General features: G+C 40.9%; 1 protein-coding gene across 2 annotated transcripts in view; it reads left to right on the top strand.

The window, feature by feature from the left end:
* Positions 1-20,085, top strand: part of ULK4 (unc-51 like kinase 4) — a 771,869-nt gene that overhangs the window by 95,891 nt on the left and 655,893 nt on the right. For both annotated transcript variants that reach the window (XM_075827083.1, XM_075827084.1), the window contains exon 17: positions 1,331-1,409. In XM_075827083.1, the coding sequence (XP_075683198.1) occupies positions 1,331-1,409 (79 nt within the window). The remainder of the gene's footprint in view (positions 1-1,330; positions 1,410-20,085) is intronic.

Below are 20,085 nucleotides of genomic sequence, written 5' to 3'. Positions count from 1 at the left end.
CACTGCTTGTCACAAAATCCAGACTGAGAATGAACGGAGAGTGATGAAACAGCTGAGCACACTTGCTGGTCAGGCTGCCTCCTTACCAGGCGGGACAGGGGTCATGTGACTCCCGTTCTGCAGGTAGGTGCTGGACCCAGAGCTGGGACCCGTATCTATCAGACATTTTATGGCATATCCCATGGATATGGCATAAATGTCTAAGGTGGGAATAACGCTTCAACTTGCTAATATGAGGTTATTTGGAAACCTGCAACATATGCTAAATTTGATGTACCATCTTCAGGTTTGCACAAACTGTTAAACGTGTGGTGTCATACATGGCTGCGGCTGAAAAACGCAGCAAACGGCGTGCAGGCAGGTCAAAATCTGCCTCAAAATTCCAGACAGAACTGCCTTCAAAAAAACTCAGTGTGAACACTGCCCTATGTCTCACCCCAGTGCTGAAGGTTGCTGATGATGTATCATTATAATGTGCCACTAGTTGTTTTTTCAGTTTAGTGGGTGACTACACTCCATTCTCCAGTGGAGACTAAAGTAGTCACCCGTAACTTTTCAAACAACCCATACTAATCTAATAGTATACCTGATAATTATCAACTTTGTAATTTACTTACTATTAGAATTTAGTCATTTTATCCATGCAAATTCTGTGTGAAGTTACTGTCACTTGCTGTATAATGTCCTCCATGTTGCTGCGGCTTTTAATAGTGGACCAGGATGTTCTCTTCTCTGTGTGTGCAGTGTATAGCAGCAGTTAAGCTCCACCCACCATTTCAGGGAAAACGAAGAATTAGAGCATCTGCAGAGGGGAAAACTGATAAATAATGCAGGTGTCATATAATGGCCAGAAATAGTGTTAGGGCCTGTTCACATCACCGTTCATTTCCGTTCCGGGGTTCCGTCGGAGGGTTCCGTCGGGTGAACCCCGCAACGAAAAGTGAAACGGACCGCACAGAATACGTAACCCTCTGACGGGACCCCGGAATGGAAATGAACGGTGATGTGAACAGGCCCTTATATATGCGCTTTCTAATGTGCACAGAACATTCAAAATTATTCATTCCGTATTAGAATGACTTTCTAATGAACGTCGACAAATTGTGTTTTACCAGGGTTTCCCTTTTACACCTTTTACTCTTACAGCTTCTTAATAATTATTATTATTTTTTTACATAATTGTGCTTTGCTCCCTGCTTTCTTTCTTGTTTCCTGTTCATCATCTTGAACCATGTTGTTAGGTACAGCATGTTATTCTATCACGGAGGAGACTTTTCTGACTGACCTTACTAATTGTTGTCATTAAGCTGGTTTGTCTTCATTCTTACAGACGTGCGAAGGTGGTGAGGGTCATTGGCTTATTGGCCGCGCACACATCAAAGCTTAACGAAAATGTTCCTGTCATAGAGGTAAATTCTATTTTCAAAGATTACTGTTCATTTAAGTATGACCTTTTTCAAAGTTCTATCTTCCAAAAATAATAATTTCAAGAACAAATATTAGGAAATGGAAAACTATAGCTGTATTTTTACTATTGAGGGAACAATGGTACACTGCGTTATGCCTAATGTAGGTCCTAAGGGGCAGTGCATGACACTAGGATTCTCTTTTTTTGTGTTTTTTGTGTTTTGCATCGAATGCTCAGGTTTAGGGCTTATTTAGACGAACGTGTAATACGTCCGTGCAAGGCGCGTGATTTTCACGCGCCTCACACGGACCTTTTATTAGTCTGTGGTGCCGTGCAGACTGTCCGTGAGTTTCACGCAGAGTGTGTCTGCTGCGTAAAACTCACGACATGTCCTATATTTGTGCGTTGTTCGTGCATCACGCACCTATTGGAGTCAATAGGTGCGTGAACATTACGCGCAGCGCACGGAAGCACTTCCGTGTGCCGTGCGTGATGCGCGCAACAGCAGTACAAAGTATGAATAAACAGAAAAGCACCACGTGCTTTTCTGTTTACAAACATGCAAACAGAGTGTCATAATGATGGTGGCTGCGCGAAAATCACGCAGCCACGCATCATATGGTGATGACACACGGAGCTGTTAAGTACCTTTTTGCGCGCGCAAAACGCACACGCTCATGTAAATCCGACCTTCGCTTCAAGTTTTCCTTTGAACTTCTATTGCAACCTGAAAACCATCAACAAGCAGGATAGCATACTGATTGTTTTTATTTTGTTTGTGTGACTACTCTGGGCAGACATTCTCATTAACGCTTGAATGTGTCATCTCTTTTAGCCCAAAAAAAGTAGTGTTTTTTTTTTGCATGGGGTCCTATGGATGATGAATGCCACTGTACAGTGGCATACGTTAAGGCCTTACAGAGATTTCCCCGGCTTACGTATGGAACATAGCTACTTGACGTGATGTGAATAGAGACCTAATTAGCAAGGCTGTGTTAATTACCAATAGTCTAGAGCTACATTCGCAGTAGTGCACCCTACAGATAATATCCCAGCGTTTCTTGCGGGTTCAATTTCTGCGCAGAGCTCGATTTGAATTCTGGAAAGTCTCATCTTTACACCAGACAATGCACTATATTCTAATGTAGGAAAGGAAACCTCTCTCACTGCATTACATATGCTTCCGTCATCTGTATGTGTCCGCTAACCAGCTTGTTGACTGTTTCTATTCACAACAAGCAGAATCGTGACCCCCTGGTCAATAATCCAGGCTTTAGCTCAGGATCTGAGCAAAATAAGTAATGCAATGTATATACAAAGTTACTGGACATTTTATCTAGAATATAGATTTTACAATGGTGTTCAAAGTGGAAGATGCACTTTATGTGCTAGAGACACAGCAGTCTGTTAATGGTTTCCATGTAGCTGTAAGAGAAATGTTTTTCTACACCGAACAAAAACTGAAAAATATGTGAAAACTGCAATAAAAAGGTCATGGAAATATAGCACAAAGATGCTAGATTTTACATTTGCTGTCTATAGAGCTGATTTTTAATCAAAGGTGAAGCTTCAAATCCTGTATGATCACCTATATACTGTATATTGCTACCATAAAAATGTTGTACTTTGGACACCGTATATAAGCATTTTGTGTTTCTTGCCTGTATTTGTCTTGAATAACAATCAGGTTATTGGGACTGGTTTTCTTGTATTGCTTCTTATTCTCCATTATGAACCAATAATAGTTTGGACCTTTTCGAAAATTCAAAGATTAGGTAACAAAAGTTCTTAAAAGATGTGTCAAAGTCTTTCAGTTTCCTCACCGATCCAATTTTAGGGATGTAACTATATAATAAAGCTACTGTTCTTGCTTCTTATATATTCCCCTTTGTTCAGGAAAGAAAATACAAGATGTAATCTACTTCATGCTTATGACTATAAAACCGGCTCTCATTTGCAAATGCAGTTGTGAGTGCGATCTGTATAGAATATGTTCACAGGACTCGGGATCAACTGTGCTTAAATGTGTTCTCTATACCCTCATTTCAATACATTATGCAGTGTTTTCTGTCCCTTCTCTTGAATGTTTGTGTAGCTATATCTGCTGTTGCTTTCGATCGAGACGCTCTCGGCACCGTATTCTGATGACCAGTCCACTTTAAAGGGTCTTATCACCTTTGTTAGAATAAAGGTGGCATGTGACCGTTGATGTTCACGGAGAGCCCAGAAACATAGTGCAGAGGTATGGAGTTAGGAGTTAGAGGCTCTGTCACCAGATTATCAAATCCCTATCTCCTATTGAATGTGATCGGCACTGCAATGTAAATAACAGAAAAGTTTTTCTTTTTTTTGAAAAACAATCATTTTTGCCCAAGTTATGAGCAATTTTATATTTATGCAAATTAGCTTTTCAATGAACTACTGGGCGTGTATTATGTTTTTACCAACTGGGCATTGTGAATAGAAGTGTATGACGCTGACAAATCAGGGTGGGAACGATGAGGTCACCCACAGGTCCTTCAACCTTGGCGTCGGAAGAGAGAAGACACATCGGCTCCAGGCGTCCGAGAGAGTACAGTTGAATCTGCAGCAGCATCACCGTGTGCAGGTAAGCATAGTAAACTCCCTAGAGACGAGCATATTACCCTCTCGGACGGCTGGAGCCTATGTATCTTCTCTGTCCGACGCCAAGGTTGAAGGACCTGTGGGTGACGTCACGCTGTGTCTGCAGTGAAAGAAGATGGGTGGGAACGATGAGAAGTGTATGACGCTGATTTGTCAACGTTATACACTTCTATTCACAACGCCCAGTTGGTAGAAACACAATTCACGCCCAGTTGATAAAAACATAATTCACGCCCAGTTGGTAAAACACAATACACGCCCAGTTGGTAAAACGAGTAAACACGCCCAGTTGTCCATTGAAAAGCTAATTTGCATAAATATAAAATTGCTCATAACTTGGGCAAAAATGATCGTTTTTTTTTTTAAAAAAAACAAAAAAAAAAACTTTGCTGTTCTCTACAATGCAGCGCCGATCACATTCAATAGGAGATAGGGATTTGATAATCTGGTGACAGAGCCTCTTTAAGGTGCATGGCATTCTGGAGATTACTGTGGCTTCCTTTTTTCTTGCAATCTTTGAGGGTCCCTATCGGTTTCACAATGCAGCTAAACATCCCATATATTGTCTGCTACTTTTTGGGTAGTTGCAGAGGTTTTCCAGTTTCTATTTAGTCTAGAATCCTGTTCTACTTGTGTATTAGCAAGCTTGCCCACTCACTATACATGGAAAGACAAGGGATGGTAATCCTGGAGCTAAATTCTGAATTTGTTGGTCTATATGGAGATATCTAGGATACAGATATCTGAATCTATATCTTGTTAAATTATATGATTATTTTCAATTATAATTTTTTTTTTTTTTTAATTGAGTAAATCTAAAGCATACACATGCATATAGATAAGTCTTGAGAAAAAGACATAAGACGCTTGTTTTCCACGTGATGAAGGGGTTAAAACATTCTCAGAACACCAAATTGATGCAGATTCCTCGCGTAATAATAATTAAATGCAGCTTAGTTCTATTCTCGGGAGGCTTTTATGTGCTGGTTACCTCTTATGTTGCCCTAGAAGGAATATTTTTTAATGCTCTATTGTCGGGGTCGTCGTGAATTAGCAGTGGACATCTCCGGCTGAAAGTATCTGTTGCCATAGGAACTACTAGCCGGTTGCGTGTTCCTCTGGATGAGGATATATTGTCATCGTGAAGGTCAGGCTTGTCTGGAAAGGTCCACTTCATTTTTTCCTATATCAACCTTCTAAAAAACCCTTCATATTATATGTCCATTAGGGAATATTGCTTTTGAGTTATCACTGTTTCTTTCTAATACCGGTATTCTGCGCCACTCACTGTTGTAATGAAACTTCGTACTGATAAATTGAAGGACTCCACGATCCTTGTAATGTATTCCGTGTTCTCTTATGTGAATTCAGCAATGTTTATTAAAATGTGACATTTAAAGGGATTCTACGCTTGTAATAAAAAGGGAAGAGATCTACTTATAAGTGCTAAGCACTGTCTACCAATATCCCTAGAGGGATCTATTCTGCGCTAAAAGGGCCACGGGTTTGAGTCGTGCTGGAATGGTTGTTCCCTCTATTGATGGTGCATCTGTCTCTCGTACGTTTCAAAATTATCCTATAAACTGGGCAATTTATTGTTAAAGGGAACTTGTCACAAAATTTTAGGGCAATAAATCACCAGCATGTCGTTATACTGCTGGGGTTTAGCGTCCTAAACGTGACCCTGTCAAAACTGTCCATTTTTTATTTTTTTTGTCTAAAGACTAATTTTATAGTTTACCAGAGTTGAGTCCCGAGATGAGTCCAATGGCATTCTGCACATGCACAGGATGTCGCTAGACTCAATTCATGACTGTTCTCCGATAATTTCTAACTTTGTTTTTTTTTACAAAATTGCCAAAACGTACAGTTTTTTGATAGGGGCTAGACCCCAGCGGTATAACAGCATCTTAAAATCTAGTGATTGGTTCCCTTTAAGTGCCAAATTTAAATTACTTAGAATAAGTGTTACCAATGTTTTAATAGTACAGCAAGGACAGCACATACAAAAATATTAGGCTATGCTGTAGCAATTGGCCGTAGGCAAATCGGCTGTGTATTTTTTTAATCAAATATGCGGCTGAGATCTGAAGCTGAACATGGATTTCGATCACGAATTAGGTGGCGGATCCACACGCGGATTAGCCCCATTGCCTTTCTTCACAGAAACCGCGGCATTCATGAACGTGCTGTGAATTTTAAAATCTGCAGCGTGTTCATAATTCCATCCTCATATGTTCCTGAGCAAGTGAATGTGGCATAAAATACCCCATTCACGTGCATTGCCAGCTGAATATCCGCAGACTCGTCAGGATTTGCAAGCGGAATCTGCTTTTTTTCAGTAGTCACAGCTGAAGAAACGTCATCTCAGTAGGCCAGTTGTGTAGAGTCCAGCCAGGGACCAGGGACGTTTTGCTACAGGAGCGCCAGGAAAGATGAATATAGTGTTTTGTTTTGTTTTTCTTTATGAATGCAGAATTTTTCTGCAAATCTGTTCTGTGTGTACGTACCCTTAGTGTGTATATGTAAAGGTCAGTATTTGTTGCAATGTCATATCGACATTTTATAAATTGTAGCTGTACGATTTATTGGCTGAATAGATTACAGACACAAGTTTTTTGAGACCGCTTATGCTGCATCTGTTATCTACTCAGCCAATAAAAAGAGGTATTATACAACTACAATTCTTGTTTCTACTGATGGTTAACACGGTACAGCACTTAATGATTATTGACTATATTAAAGGGAAATTATCAGGTATATATTTTTTTCATAATTAAAACCAGAAAGGGAAACATAATTTTTTCTGATGTGTTTTTTTTATTGTCGTTTTTTTATTCTATTTTCTGTACATGATTATGGGGGCAGCCATCTTGCCTAAACTTCTGTTAACCGCGTTTAGAGATGATTTACTTCAGCCACATGGACCATAGGAACCTGTGAACAGGAGAGGATTTCTTGACTTCTATGGGAGTGTATTCTAGGCATCCTCTGTGACCTGTTCAGAGGTGATTGTGCAGGAAGGAATAGGAGGGGAACTGTGACCATCACCTATTGTCAATGGTGGATCCTGTGTTATCTATATATGCTATATAATCCTGACGATAATGAGATGACTGCTGAGATGTGATCTCTACAGAACAGGAAGTGTCAGTCTATTGTGAGGCTCAGTGGCCAGAGCGAAAACTACACTTTTTTTAGGATATTTTTCTTAATGTATTGTGAGGGTTTAGCATCAGGAGAGGTTGGTACAGCGGTTTATTAGTAGCCAGAGACAGGGACACCGTGCATTAAAGTTAATAACAGGGCTTTGCCTGTGTTTTTATTCTTGTCAAAGAAACAGCCTCTTGTGCAACAAGGCAAAATACAAAATAAATCCTGCTCGTCTGAGCACTAACTAAACAAGATATTATCTAACTATAGCAAGTGCCTTCCTACCAGTCGCTGGACACAAAGTAACACAGGTCTTTATTCACATAGAATACAGGCTACTCCAGACTTAGTAGTCTCCGGTCTGAGTCAGGGGTGAGACTGACACACACTGTGTCTGCACCTTTTTATATACAGGCTGCAGGTGCAGCTAATTGAGCAGCAGCCTTGTCCTACAAACAGAGATGGACTAGGGATTGGGGAACCCGCCCTGCTCTTCCCCAATCCAACTCCAGGCCCTTTTTCTGGCTTTTCCTTAAGCCAAGATTGGAAAGCTAGAGCTTTCTATTGCAAAAAATACTCATTCCCTGGAGCCTAGGATACATATGACAGGATTCTAGGGGAAATGTACCTTCCCTCAATGACTTTACCTGTCACTGTCTCACAGTATATAATGACAAAAAATAAAAAAAAATCTCCCAAATTCTTTTTAAAAATGTGTAACATAAAAACTTGATTTAAAGAATAGATCATTTTTGATGACATATTCCCTTTTACATAGTTCCAGTGCCTGAAATTCTTTTTTTTAATGCAAATTAGAGTGCTATCTTCATTTACACGGATCTCAAACCTTTTAAAGAAAGAATTTGCTAACAGATTAAAATTATGTTCACTACAAACCTGCAGTAGTTTATCATGGGGTTGCACCACTAGTGCCTAAATACTTGCAGAAGCAACTGTAACTTAGTTTTTAAAGGTTCTTCTATGATAAAGAATGAACACTACACCCATCTTAAGATATACAACACCATTTTTATCCGTGAACTTTGGAGTATTTCGACCAGACACGTTTATAATATGCCGTGAATATCTAATAGATGGGGGTCCCTCCTATGTGTAAAAACTCTATACAACATCACAAGCTGCAATAGTAGTGACTTGTGGGTTGTCCAGTCTTTATTTCGCATTGTATAATGAAATGTTCTGCATCTTTTTGATGTGCTATCGATTTCAATTCCTCATTGTCAGGAACTATCCTTGCTTTTAGTAAAATTGACAGTGGCTCTTATCTAAGGTTTGTTTCAGTTCGTTGGTCTAGGCAACCTATGTGAGCTAAATATATAAGCTGCCAAATTTCTCTTTAAGGCACAGGAAAATCTGCCTCAATTTTTAGGCAGATTTTGACCTGCCCTCACTCTCTCTGCCGCTTTTTTTGCTGTGTTTTCCAGCCACGGCCATTAAGACAGAAAAAACACCTCTGCCTCCCATTGTAATCAATGGGAGGCGATTTCTACCGGTTTCTGGCGCGGTTGCGGCGTCAAAAACAGCGCCAAAAAACTGTGAACTGGGCCTAAACTCCAGGATTATTACTCTAATACATTGAAACAAGCTCTCATTTGTGTGAGCAGCACTAGGTCAGGACAGCCTCTTAAAGAGGATCTGTCACTAGGTCATATATGTTGAACTGGTTAACTGACCTGAAGAGTGCTGTCTACCTGATTCCAGTGCTGTCTTTTATTTTATTTTTTTCTGTACCCCCCCCTGTTCCAGAGATATGGCCCACTGTTGGTACCCTATATGCTAATTTGCTTTAGTTAGCCAATGGGGAGGAGCTAGCTACCCTGCCTCTTATGCGGACCTATCAGCGCAAGGAAGCTTGAGGATAGTTCATGCCATGTTGGCTAACTACAGCAAATTAGCATATAGGGAGCCAATACAACAGTGGCCCTTATCTCTGGAACCTGAGGGGGGCCAGGAAAAAAAGGAAAACAGCGCTGGAATCAAAGAGATAGCGCTATTCATGTCAGTAAACCAGTTCCGTTTATATGACCTAATGACAGGTCCTCTTTAATGTTTAAAATAATGTTTCCAATTTCTGACAGCAAACAAATTGGGCAAGATTTACGAAGACTGGTGTTTCATATGCAAGTCTTAGTATAAGGCCTCATGCACATGGCCGTGATTTTCGGGTCGGCCGGCTGCGGACTGTCAGCCGCGGGCCGCCCGCAAATCGTAGGACATGCACATGGCCGCCGTCATTGTTTTCAATGAGCCCGGACCGCAGAAGACGGCCGTAATAGTACATGCCCGTTCTTTCTGCGGTGCGGGTTCCCGGGCCGTGCAAAGACCGCAAAAACTACGGTCATGTTCATGGCCCCATTTTCGGGGGAATTGCGGCCGCAAAAACACGTTCGTGTGAATGTGGCCTAAGACCCACACGAGTAAAATGCAGCTAATATATTAAGAGATGCACGCCTTTCCAAAAATGTGTTGCATCTTAGGCTTTCAGTGCGTCAGAAAGAGAAATCTACGCCAGCTACGAGATTTCCGCTATGTTTTCTGACCGTTTCTGGTGTAAATTATAGTACATCTAAAGGGCCGTGGGTGGCTCCATCCTATCCGCTAAGTCCAATCTATTTTTTAAAAGGGTCGTAAGCGACGGAAACATGAAAAAAATTAAAAACAATTATGCAAATATTGCATGCTCCATAATGTATGACTTTTTAAAGCCGGGAAGCTGGTGCAAGGCCCTCCGTAAAGTCTCCCCAATGTGTATTAGAAATTATAAAGCGTTATTCCTATAACAGAATATGCCATTGTTAGACTGTCATTACTTTCTGATTGGTCCAACCTCTGGGAATCACCGATCCTGAGAAACCAGTGTTGAGGCCCCTTCACTGAGAGCGGCAACTCGAGAGAAGTATTTTATGCAAGAGTGTGATTTAGATGATTGTAGTGGTTGTCAATGGGCGAGTGGAGGTTCTGTGAGAGGTGGTATCTCTGAGTTAGAGAAGAATTGTAAAATGGATCAGAACTGAATATGGATTTATAAGTTTGGGTGAAGATTTTAATTTGGATTCTTTGTGTGATGGGCAGCCAGTGGAGGGACTGACAGAGGGTGACATAAGAAGAACTAGAGGAGAGGTAGGTGAATCTTGTGGCAGAGTTTAGGATAGATTGGAAAGGTGTTTGTCTGCAGGCCACGAAGGAGTGTGTTACAGGAGTCTACACAGGTTCTACGACTCCTAGGAAATAAAATATTTCCAAGAGGGCTTCTTTGTAGATACTTTGTGTATGGAGCTAGATAACAATAATAATAACAACAACACATCATTGTAAGTGGACTGTAAAGGTGAAATTCAGATTTCTAGGCACGGCTGAATAATGATGGATCTGCATCTTCTTGTGTAGTTCCAGTGTTAGTAAAGGGAGGAAACAGCCAGCTCACCAGTTTGATGCCTCTCCAGACTCTCCGCTCGGATCCCCGCTACGGCTGGCGGTATGTAATGGAAGAAACAGAAGAAATGATCCAGCGCTGAGTCTTGTTGTGCGTTAAAAAGGAAGCGATGTGACATTTCTTTGCCATGACTAAGAGCACAGGACGTGCTCGAAACGCGTAGGCCAGGTCAGAACCGCCTACTCACATTCTTCTTGGGACTGCGTCTCCCTACAATTTTAATCTACATCACCCCAATAAAGGTGGGAACATCGCTTCCTTTTTAACTCACAACAAGACTCAGCGCTGGATAATTTCTTCTGTTAGTTCCAGTGTTCTCTGATGATAGAGATCCGTGTAGGGAGCACTTATCCCTCCAGGAGTGAAAAATCCTGTACGCATACACACATTTACCACTGCTGCCCTCTGTTGGACTGTAAGTACCTTTGTGATTTGTGTATGCAAACTCTGTTCAATTTTCGCGGCCTTCTGTTACAGAATGGTACTAAAGGGCCAGTGAATGGCAACCAGTGGGTGCTGAACAGAAGGGCAATAAATGGCAAATGGGCACTAAATCTGTGCTAATTTGCCATTTTTTGCCCCTTTAGTGTCCTTCTGTTCAGTGCCCACTTTCTACTCAATTGCCATTCATTGCTATTTTACGTCTGCTCACTATTGATACGGTGAGGGCGGCCAGTTTTTCTTAAGAGCACAGGGCCTATAGTACACTTAATCAGCCACTGGGTGGCATGCCAACCAGAAGCTATTGGGCCTCAATTCTCAAACTTTCTCATTGAAAATAGATTGCCCTTATCACAAATTCAAGTTCAGCATGTTGTTGTTGTTTTTATGCCATCCCTCCTTTTTTTTTTTTTTTTTTTTTTACATAATTATTTCTTTTTAAACTAGTGTCCAAGTGGAGGATTAGAACTGCAGACGGACATTTAAAATATAACCTGTCACTAGGTCATATAAGTTGAACAGGTTTACAGACCTGAATAGCGCTGTCTCCCTGATTCCAGTGCCGTTTTGTTTTTTTAAATTCTGGACCCCCATTCCAGAGATATGGCCCACTGTCGTATTGGCTCAATATATGCTAATTTGCAGTAGTTAGCCAATGGGGTAGAGCTATCTTCTCTGCCTCTGATGCTGACCAATTAGCACGAGGCAGCTAGAGGGTAGTTCACTCCCTGTTGGCGAACTACAGCAAATTAGCATAGGGGGACCCAACACAACAATGGGCCGTATCTCTGGAACGAGGGGAGGGGGAATTTAAAAGGGCATTGGAATCAGAGAGACAGCGCTATTCAGGTCCGTAAACCAGTTCAACTTATGACCTAGTAACAGGTCCTCTTTAAGTGCTGTCCAGAGTCCGAATTTGTCACAGCATTTTTTATAAGTTAATTTTTCAACCTTTTTGTCATTTGTCTCTCTAATAAATTCATGCTTGATTTGATAATGTTCTAAAATTATTCCTCATGTAGGCTACAAGGTCGTGTTAATATTGATCAGCACAAATATTAAAAACCTGGCAACTTCAGACAACCTATAAACTAAATATCACAACAACATAAAAATCATGTAGTCCGCAAACCTTTCCAGCATGCAAAATGTTAAGAGAACCTTCCGTTTCAGTGTACATGTTCTTCATGTTTCCACTTGCAGCGCCTACCACCTGTTTATCTTTTGTAATGAGATGTCTTCATGAGACTACAGATCATGCATAGCATAGAGAACAACATGTCTGCAGATTATCTGAAATGTCATACCGCAACACACCTGTGGAGGGCACTATGACCTCTCTCAACATTGTAATTCTTGGCTTCTATTTAATTTCAAGAAATCCTAATTATGGAACATGTCTTCAGCTGTCTCCATTTTGTGTTTTTCATGCATTTATGTACCTGCATTTTGGAGTAAGACGGGACGTTAATACGCTTGATATCTGTGAGAAAATCACAGCTGCGGTTAATTTGTTAGTTCTTACATTCCAGGCTGATTTAATTTACTGAAGGGACATTAAAATTAATTATTTAGCAGTGTGCACTAAATGGGAAAATCATGAACATATTAGCAGTCTGAGATTGCTGTTTGCTTAAGCTATATGTTCGGAAGGTCATTTGGAAAGTTTTTTTTATTTTTAATAAAATAAAATGTTCGACCCGTAGCATAGGAGTAGGCTGTAATCTCCAGTCCCACCAAGAAAATGACGTATGCATATGTTGTTATACGTTGGCAGGTGCGTTATTAGAAGTCCGTACTATGCCGTATTTCTAACATTACTTGAATACACGTTTGTCAGTAGTTATAAGGATTTTCTGTTTACCTGGATAACAAAATCGAATGTTATGCATTGTTATAAGGACGGTTGACCTGCTGAGAAAATTCCGGCTTTGGATTGTATCATTGTATAAACACTTGATCTTGACCGGGCATATCTGCAGTGCTGGCAAAAGCATTTTAGTGTGGCATTACCATCACTCAATTAGAGTGAAGTTTTAACAGCTATGCATTCTGTGCTAAGGAGAACACTCTAGCGGCTTTGAAGGTCATCTGTAAAACAGCTGCGACCAGATTTTCATTTTATCTCATAACTGGTATGACAAGACTTGTCAAGTGCTCTGTATGAAAATATAACATTTCATAAGGAAAATCATTTATAGAGACAAGATTATGAAAACTGCCATGAATGGGGCCTTATTTTTACACTTTCATTTGCAGGATAATAATCTAATCTATAAGTAACTTTGCTATTTTGTTAAACGCAATATGTGACTACCTTTTCTAGAGGAGGAATTCAAGATGTGACTACCTTTTCTAGAGGTGGAATTCAAGATGTGGCTACCTTGTCTAGAGCTGGAATTCAGGATTTGACTACCTTTTCTAGAGGGGGAATTCAAGATGTGACTACCTTTTCTAGAGGGGGAATTCAAGGTGTGGCTACCTTGTCTAGAGCTGGAATTCAGGATGTGACTACCTTTTCTAGAGGTGGAATTCAAGATGTGGCTACCTTGTCTAGAGCTGGAATTCAAGATGTGACTACCTTTTCTAGAGGGGGAATTCAAGATGTGATTACCTTTTCTAGAGGAGGAATTCAAGATGTGACTACCTCTTCTAGAGGAGGAATTCAAGATGTGACTACCTTTTCTAGAGGGGGAATTCAAGATGTGACTACCTTTTCTAGAGGAGGAATTCAAGATGTGACTACCTTTTCTAGAGGGGGAATTCAAGATGTGACTACCTTTTCTAGAGGGGGAATTCAAGATGTGACTACCTTTTCTAGAGGGGGAATTCAAGGTGTGACTACCTTTTCTAGAGGGGGAATTCAGAATGTGAACCTTTTCTAGAGGAGGAATTCAAGATGTGGCTACCTTGTCTAGAGCTGGAATTCAGGATGTGACTACCTTTTCTAGAGGTGGAATTCAAGATGTGGCTACCTTGTCTAGAGCTGGAATTCAAGATGTGACTACCTTTTCTAGAGGGGGAATTCAGAATGTGAACCTTTTCTAGAGGAGGAATTCAAGATGTGACTACCTTTTCTAGAGGTGGAATTCAAGATGTGGCTACCTTGTCTAGAGCTGGAATTCAGGATGTGACTACCTTTTCTAGAGGTGGAATTCAAGATGTGGCTACCTTGTCTAGAGCTGGAATTCAAGATGTGACTACCTTTTCTAGAGGGGGAATTCAAGATGTGATTACCTTTTCTAGAGGAGGAATTCAAGATGTGACTACCTCTTCTAGAGGAGGAATTCAAGATGTGACTACCTTTTCTAGAGGGGGAATTCAAGATGTGACTACCTTTTCTAGAGGGGGAATTCAAGATGTGACTACCTTTTCTAGAGGGGGAATTCAAGGTGTGACTACCTTTTCTAGAGGGGGAATTCAGAATGTGAACCTTTTCTAGAGGAGGAATTCAAGATGTGGCTACCTTGTCTAGAGCTGGAATTCAGGATGTGACTACCTTTTCTAGAGGTGGAATTCAAGATGTGGCTACCTTGTCTAGAGCTGGAATTCAAGATGTGACTACCTTTTCTAGAGGGGGAATTCAAGATGTGACTACCTTTTCTGGAAAGGGGAATTCAAGATGTGATTACCTTTTCTAGAGGAGGAATTCAAGATGTGACTACCTTTTCTAGAGGGGGGATTCAAGATGTGACTACCTTTTCTAGAGGAGGAATTCAAGATGTGACTACCTCTTCTAGAGGAGGAATTCAAGATGTGACTACCTTTTCTAGAGGAGGAATTCAAGATGTGACTACCTTTTCTAGAGCTGGAATTCAGGATGTGACTACCTTTTCTAGAGGTGGAATTCAAGATGTGGCTACCTTGTCTAGAGCTGGAATTCAGGATGTGACTACCTTTTCTAGAGGTGGAATTCAAGATGTGGCTACCTTGTCTAGAGGGGAAATTCAAGGTGTGACCTACCTTTTCGAGAGGGGGAATTCAGAATGTGACAACCTTTTCTGGAAGGGGGAATTCAAGATGTGACTACCTTTTCTAGAGGGGGGATTCAAGATGTGACTACCTTTTCTAGAGGAGGAATTCAAGATGTTTATATGTGGCGAACCTCCAGTGTACTGTAAATGCAACTGTGTGGTAAAGCAAATAATTTATTTACAAGTGAATGAGAGTACAGGGTTTGCCTATCTCTGAATGTGTCTTTAGGGTGGAACTTGTATACTTTTTTGTTTCGGGCAGGGGTGCACAACCTGCGATGCCATTTAAACATCAGGACCCAGACATGCTTGTCCTCTCTCCCTTGCACGGATCATAGATATTAGAGCAGAACTTGGGAGATACATGTGTGTTGCCTCTAGTGGCTTCTCACGTGTCAGAGGAATGAGGAGAAGCATATTGTGCCGAAGTAGGGACAGTTAAGTACTAATATTGCACTGTGGCGGGCCCTATTATGTAGGCCACTGTATTGCTGACACTTTTAAGGGGGTGAAGAAGTAAGAGTTCTTTTATAAGCAACTTAATGGAGTCATCAAGATTTGACCTGTGAGGCCCCTTGCACATGTATTGGATTTGTTGCGGAAGACTTGCAGGCAAGTGGATGAGATCTAAAAAGTCTCATCCACATGCTGGTGAACTTTTTTCGCACAGAAATTAGAGCATACTGCAGATTTTCATATTTGCAGCATTCTCATGCTGTTATTTTCAATGTAGAAAGGGTGAAATCTGCAGCAAAATCCATATGTAACACATGCAGATTTTTCAGCGAAAACTATGCCGATATGCTGCGAAAAGCCCCCCAAATACGCTACATGTGTTATGTGCGGATTTTGATGCGGATTTCACCCCTTCTACATTGAAAAGGGGTGAAATCCAGAATGGGCAGGCTGACGATTTGAAAATCCGCCTAATGCTCTTATTTCCACAAGGAAAATGTTCAACAGCATGAGATTTTTTAAATCAACAAAACTATGTGTGCAGGGGGACAAGTGCAGATTATGACTGATATTCTCTTTGGCGCTCTAGGAATAACAGTGCATCAATTTTACCCAGACTGCTTCTTTAACTCCTTCCCATAAATATATGTACCATTATGTCCTAATTGACGTATTTTGACTGCAATAGGATGAAATGGTATGTCCAATGGATAGTACGGGCACATAACTTTTTTTTTTTGCCTCTGCGGAACAGCCAAAATGAAAAGAAATATCTGTTCTGTATACTCACCTTCCCAATCTTTTGCCGCTTCCCTTGTTCCCTGGTCTGTGTATCCTGGCCTCAGGGGCATCGCTAGCACCAGCATTGTGCCTGCACCCTGGGGTTTTTGCCTGGACCTCCAGGTGACCAACCAATTTTTTTTACTGCATCTGTGTCCATTCACTCTTATAGGCTGCGGGCTACTTTATGCCTGCAGTGTGAGAGGACGGGACCCCTGGGCAGGCCAGCATGATTCAATGACATCATCACTTTGGCCTGTGCAGAGATCTCATCCCAGTCTCTCATAGGTTGCAGACCTAAAGAGACTAAACGACTCGGTGTGAAAACGGGGCTAGGTGAGTATAAGTTAAAAAAATATATTGGGCTAATCCTGTACACAAAGGGAGTGGCATCCTAACTGAGTGGGGGCAGCATTACGGAGTATGGGGCACTAGTGGTTGTCTAGTGCTGTCTGCAATATGTTTTTTGGGGTGGAGTTGCATGTACCCCAAAATTATACCAAAATAAATGCCTTACGGCTCATGTCCCTGATTTTTTTTTTAGATCATAGCAACGTGCCTCACTGGCCTCCAGCGATTATGTGTCGACACATGTGAACACTGCAGCCTGTAAGGCTGGGTTCACACGACCTATTTTCAGGAGTAAACGAGGCGTATTATGCCTCGTTTTACGTCTGAAAATAGGGCTACAATACGTCGGCAAACATCTGCCCATTCATTTGAATGGGTTTGCCGATGTACTGTGCAGACGACCTGTCATTTACGCGTCGTCGTTTGACAGCTGTCAAACGACGACGCGTAAATTGACTGCCTCGGCAAAGAAGTGCAGGACACTTCTTTGCAACGTAATTTGAGCCATTCTTCATTGAACTCAATGAAGAGCAGCTCAAGATTTACGAGCGTCACAGACGCCTCGTCTATTACGAGGAGGAGCTTTTACGGCTGAAACGAGGCAGCTGTTTTCTCCTGAAAACAGTCTGTCATTTCAGCCGTAAAAGCCTCCCACCGTGTGCACGTACCCTAATAGGCTGCAGTGGTCAAGTTTCTACACGACGTGTCTTGGTTGGAGGCCAGAATACATGGAGAATGGCAGGTTACCAGGGTAGAAGCAGAAGATTGGAAATTTTTATATTTTTTTTAAACTGCTTTTTGTATTTTCGAATTGTCCGCACCTCCTGGATTTTGCAACTATTAGGTTTTATTGCGGATTTTGATGTCGCCATTGAACTCCATAGGTAACATCCACAATACATCCTGGCCAAATCTGCATCAGAAATTGACATGCTGCTGATTTAAATTTCTGCACCGCAGGTAAATTTCTGCATGACAAATTTTTTTGCAGCCTGTGGATGAGATTTGTTAGCGCATCAATTTTGCTGGTACTGTAATCCACTGCAGAGTTTCCACCCGCACATCTGAACTTCAAATCCACAGCAATTCTATCACACGTGAACAAGCCCTAAGAAAACTTACCAAACTTTTGCTTTTGTCTGGTTTAATAGCAAATAGCTAGTTTCATGTTTAGGGTAGAAATCCTTGTTATATCCATATCTTCACCTACCCTCAGTGCGTATTTCTGAATGATCGGTTTATAAGATCTTAGATTGGCCTAATCCATGCCTTCCTGGGACCCACTGCTATTCACCTCTTCTACAGACCCTAAGGGTCCATTTACACTGGCAGATATTCTGCCCATTAAACAAGCGCTAATCGGCAATACAGCGCGACGATCGGCGCTTGTTTGCTCCATTTGCACGGAGCAATGAGCGCTAGTATGGTGATGAACCATCGTTAATACGATCATTCATCTCCATACATTTTATATCTAGTCGGCAGCACATCCCCTATTTACACGGGGAGATGTACTACCAACAAGCGTCCATTTTTTTTCTGGGATCACCAGATGATATCACAGGCGATAAAGCATTTGCTCATTCATTGGCTGATTGCTGCCCTATTTACATATGGCAATGATCGTAAATGAACTTCCGTACGAACGCTGGTTTGCTCGGTCATTGCCCTTGTAAAAGGGCTTTTAAACTGTTGTGCTCTCCTACTCAATATAGACTTCGTGTTCATCCATAAGGCTGAGCTATGGACATTTTGACACTGTTTTGATTCTTAGTTTCCATTTGTTTCCTTTACCATCCCTTGCTGTCCGTCTGTGTACAGAATATCCATAACATTCTTTTTATCCAGGGCTACAGATGGTGGTTGCCATCCCCTGTCTTTTGTCCCATGGTTATCTTTCAAGCTTCTACCCTCCTTGGTCACCTAGCTCTACTTTTGGTCACTAAAATGTTAGTATCTCCATAGCCTGAATACATATTTTGATCCGATATAGTTATTCATATGAAATTACAGTTAGTTGTGAACCCATGATTTCACGTTCTGTCATTCTCTACATTATTTTGTATGCCCCGTTCTTTTTTTTTTTAACTATTTATATTAACCATGTTCTCATACATTGTCTGTTATGCCATCTCACTAAAAACACAAATTGAAAATTGGGAACGCTCTGTTTTAAAGTTGTTTTCCCAGCAAGAAACATTTATCCCAGAACTATAAACTAAATGATAGACCACACTAGAAACGGTCACTCTTCACGCTTTTTATGTAACATACAGAAACAGCCAAGCCCGCTCACTCTGTTGTTTCCATAGCTCCCATTGAGAATAAAAAGAAATGCCTTCTCATTTTAGGACTCCTCTCTGTTCTTTTCCTGCCGGATCACGTTACCCACATTTACGTGAATAATTGTGATCGCGGAGGTTTGGCCTCTACCGAGCAAACACATTTGATCTGCATTTTTATTGTGTAGATAAGAGGTGGTCCCATTGTAGATTGTGATTTACTAGCCCTCAGAGAGTGTAGCAGTAGAGCTTGATGTTTGGCTACCAGGCTATTTTCTTGCTGACTTCAACACAGAAGTGGACTGTCACCTAATAGGGTTATTGTTTTTTAGTGTGCCTGTCATAATTGTTATTTTTTTTTATTTTTCTAGTAAAAGGTGTTTAGGGGAATTTGTGAGTCTTGACCAATATTAGCTGGTGTGAGTCTCACACAATCCCTGATGGCTAATAAGAACGAACTCCGAGCAGGGCGGAGAGGAGGCGAAACGGCATAGTTCTATATATGAAGAAGGCACAGCTTCTATCACTATTATGGGGTCAATGGAGCATCCAAAAACGACATGCAAAATATTTGCATTAGTGTTCTTCGTGCACTACATGTACCTAGTAGATCACCAAAGTCATGCTACACAAAAAGTGGGTCCCATACTGAAAGACTACTATTTGTGTCTTTAGATCCTTCTTCCTTTTTGCTGTAGCTGTCTGTATTCTGCATTAGATTGTGCCATTTTTACAGTAAATTTTTCGGTTTGGTAATGTTATTTTAATAATATACTTTTGCTGGTGCCAACATATGGTTTTTTTTCCCCATGGAAAGATAATGGTACAATAGATGGACATAAATGTTTCAAACAGACTTCTATGATTTTATCCGATTCGTTCACAATAACAGTCCGCTCTAATCTAAATATGCCCTGGCTTTCGATACTAAATAGTAGTATTTCTCCTAAAGTGAAAAATATCACCTATAAATGTAGGTCTCTTGTGTGAAAACTTTTAATATTCTTCTCAGACTTTCAGAGAAATGCAGCTTAAAGCACTTGGGCATATTGTAGACTTTACCTGAGCCCACCATATAACCAATGCTATCTTTACATTCCACCTTATATAATTACTGTATATCATGCTATATAGGGTTGATATACAATATAGAAATATTCA

The sequence above is a fragment of the Rhinoderma darwinii genome, chromosome 5, assembly GCF_050947455.1.
Source record: "Rhinoderma darwinii isolate aRhiDar2 chromosome 5, aRhiDar2.hap1, whole genome shotgun sequence".
NCBI lineage: Eukaryota > Metazoa > Chordata > Amphibia > Anura > Rhinodermatidae > Rhinoderma > Rhinoderma darwinii.
Note: the sequence above shows the minus strand (reverse complement) of the source record. Positions and strands in the feature narration are given on the sequence as shown.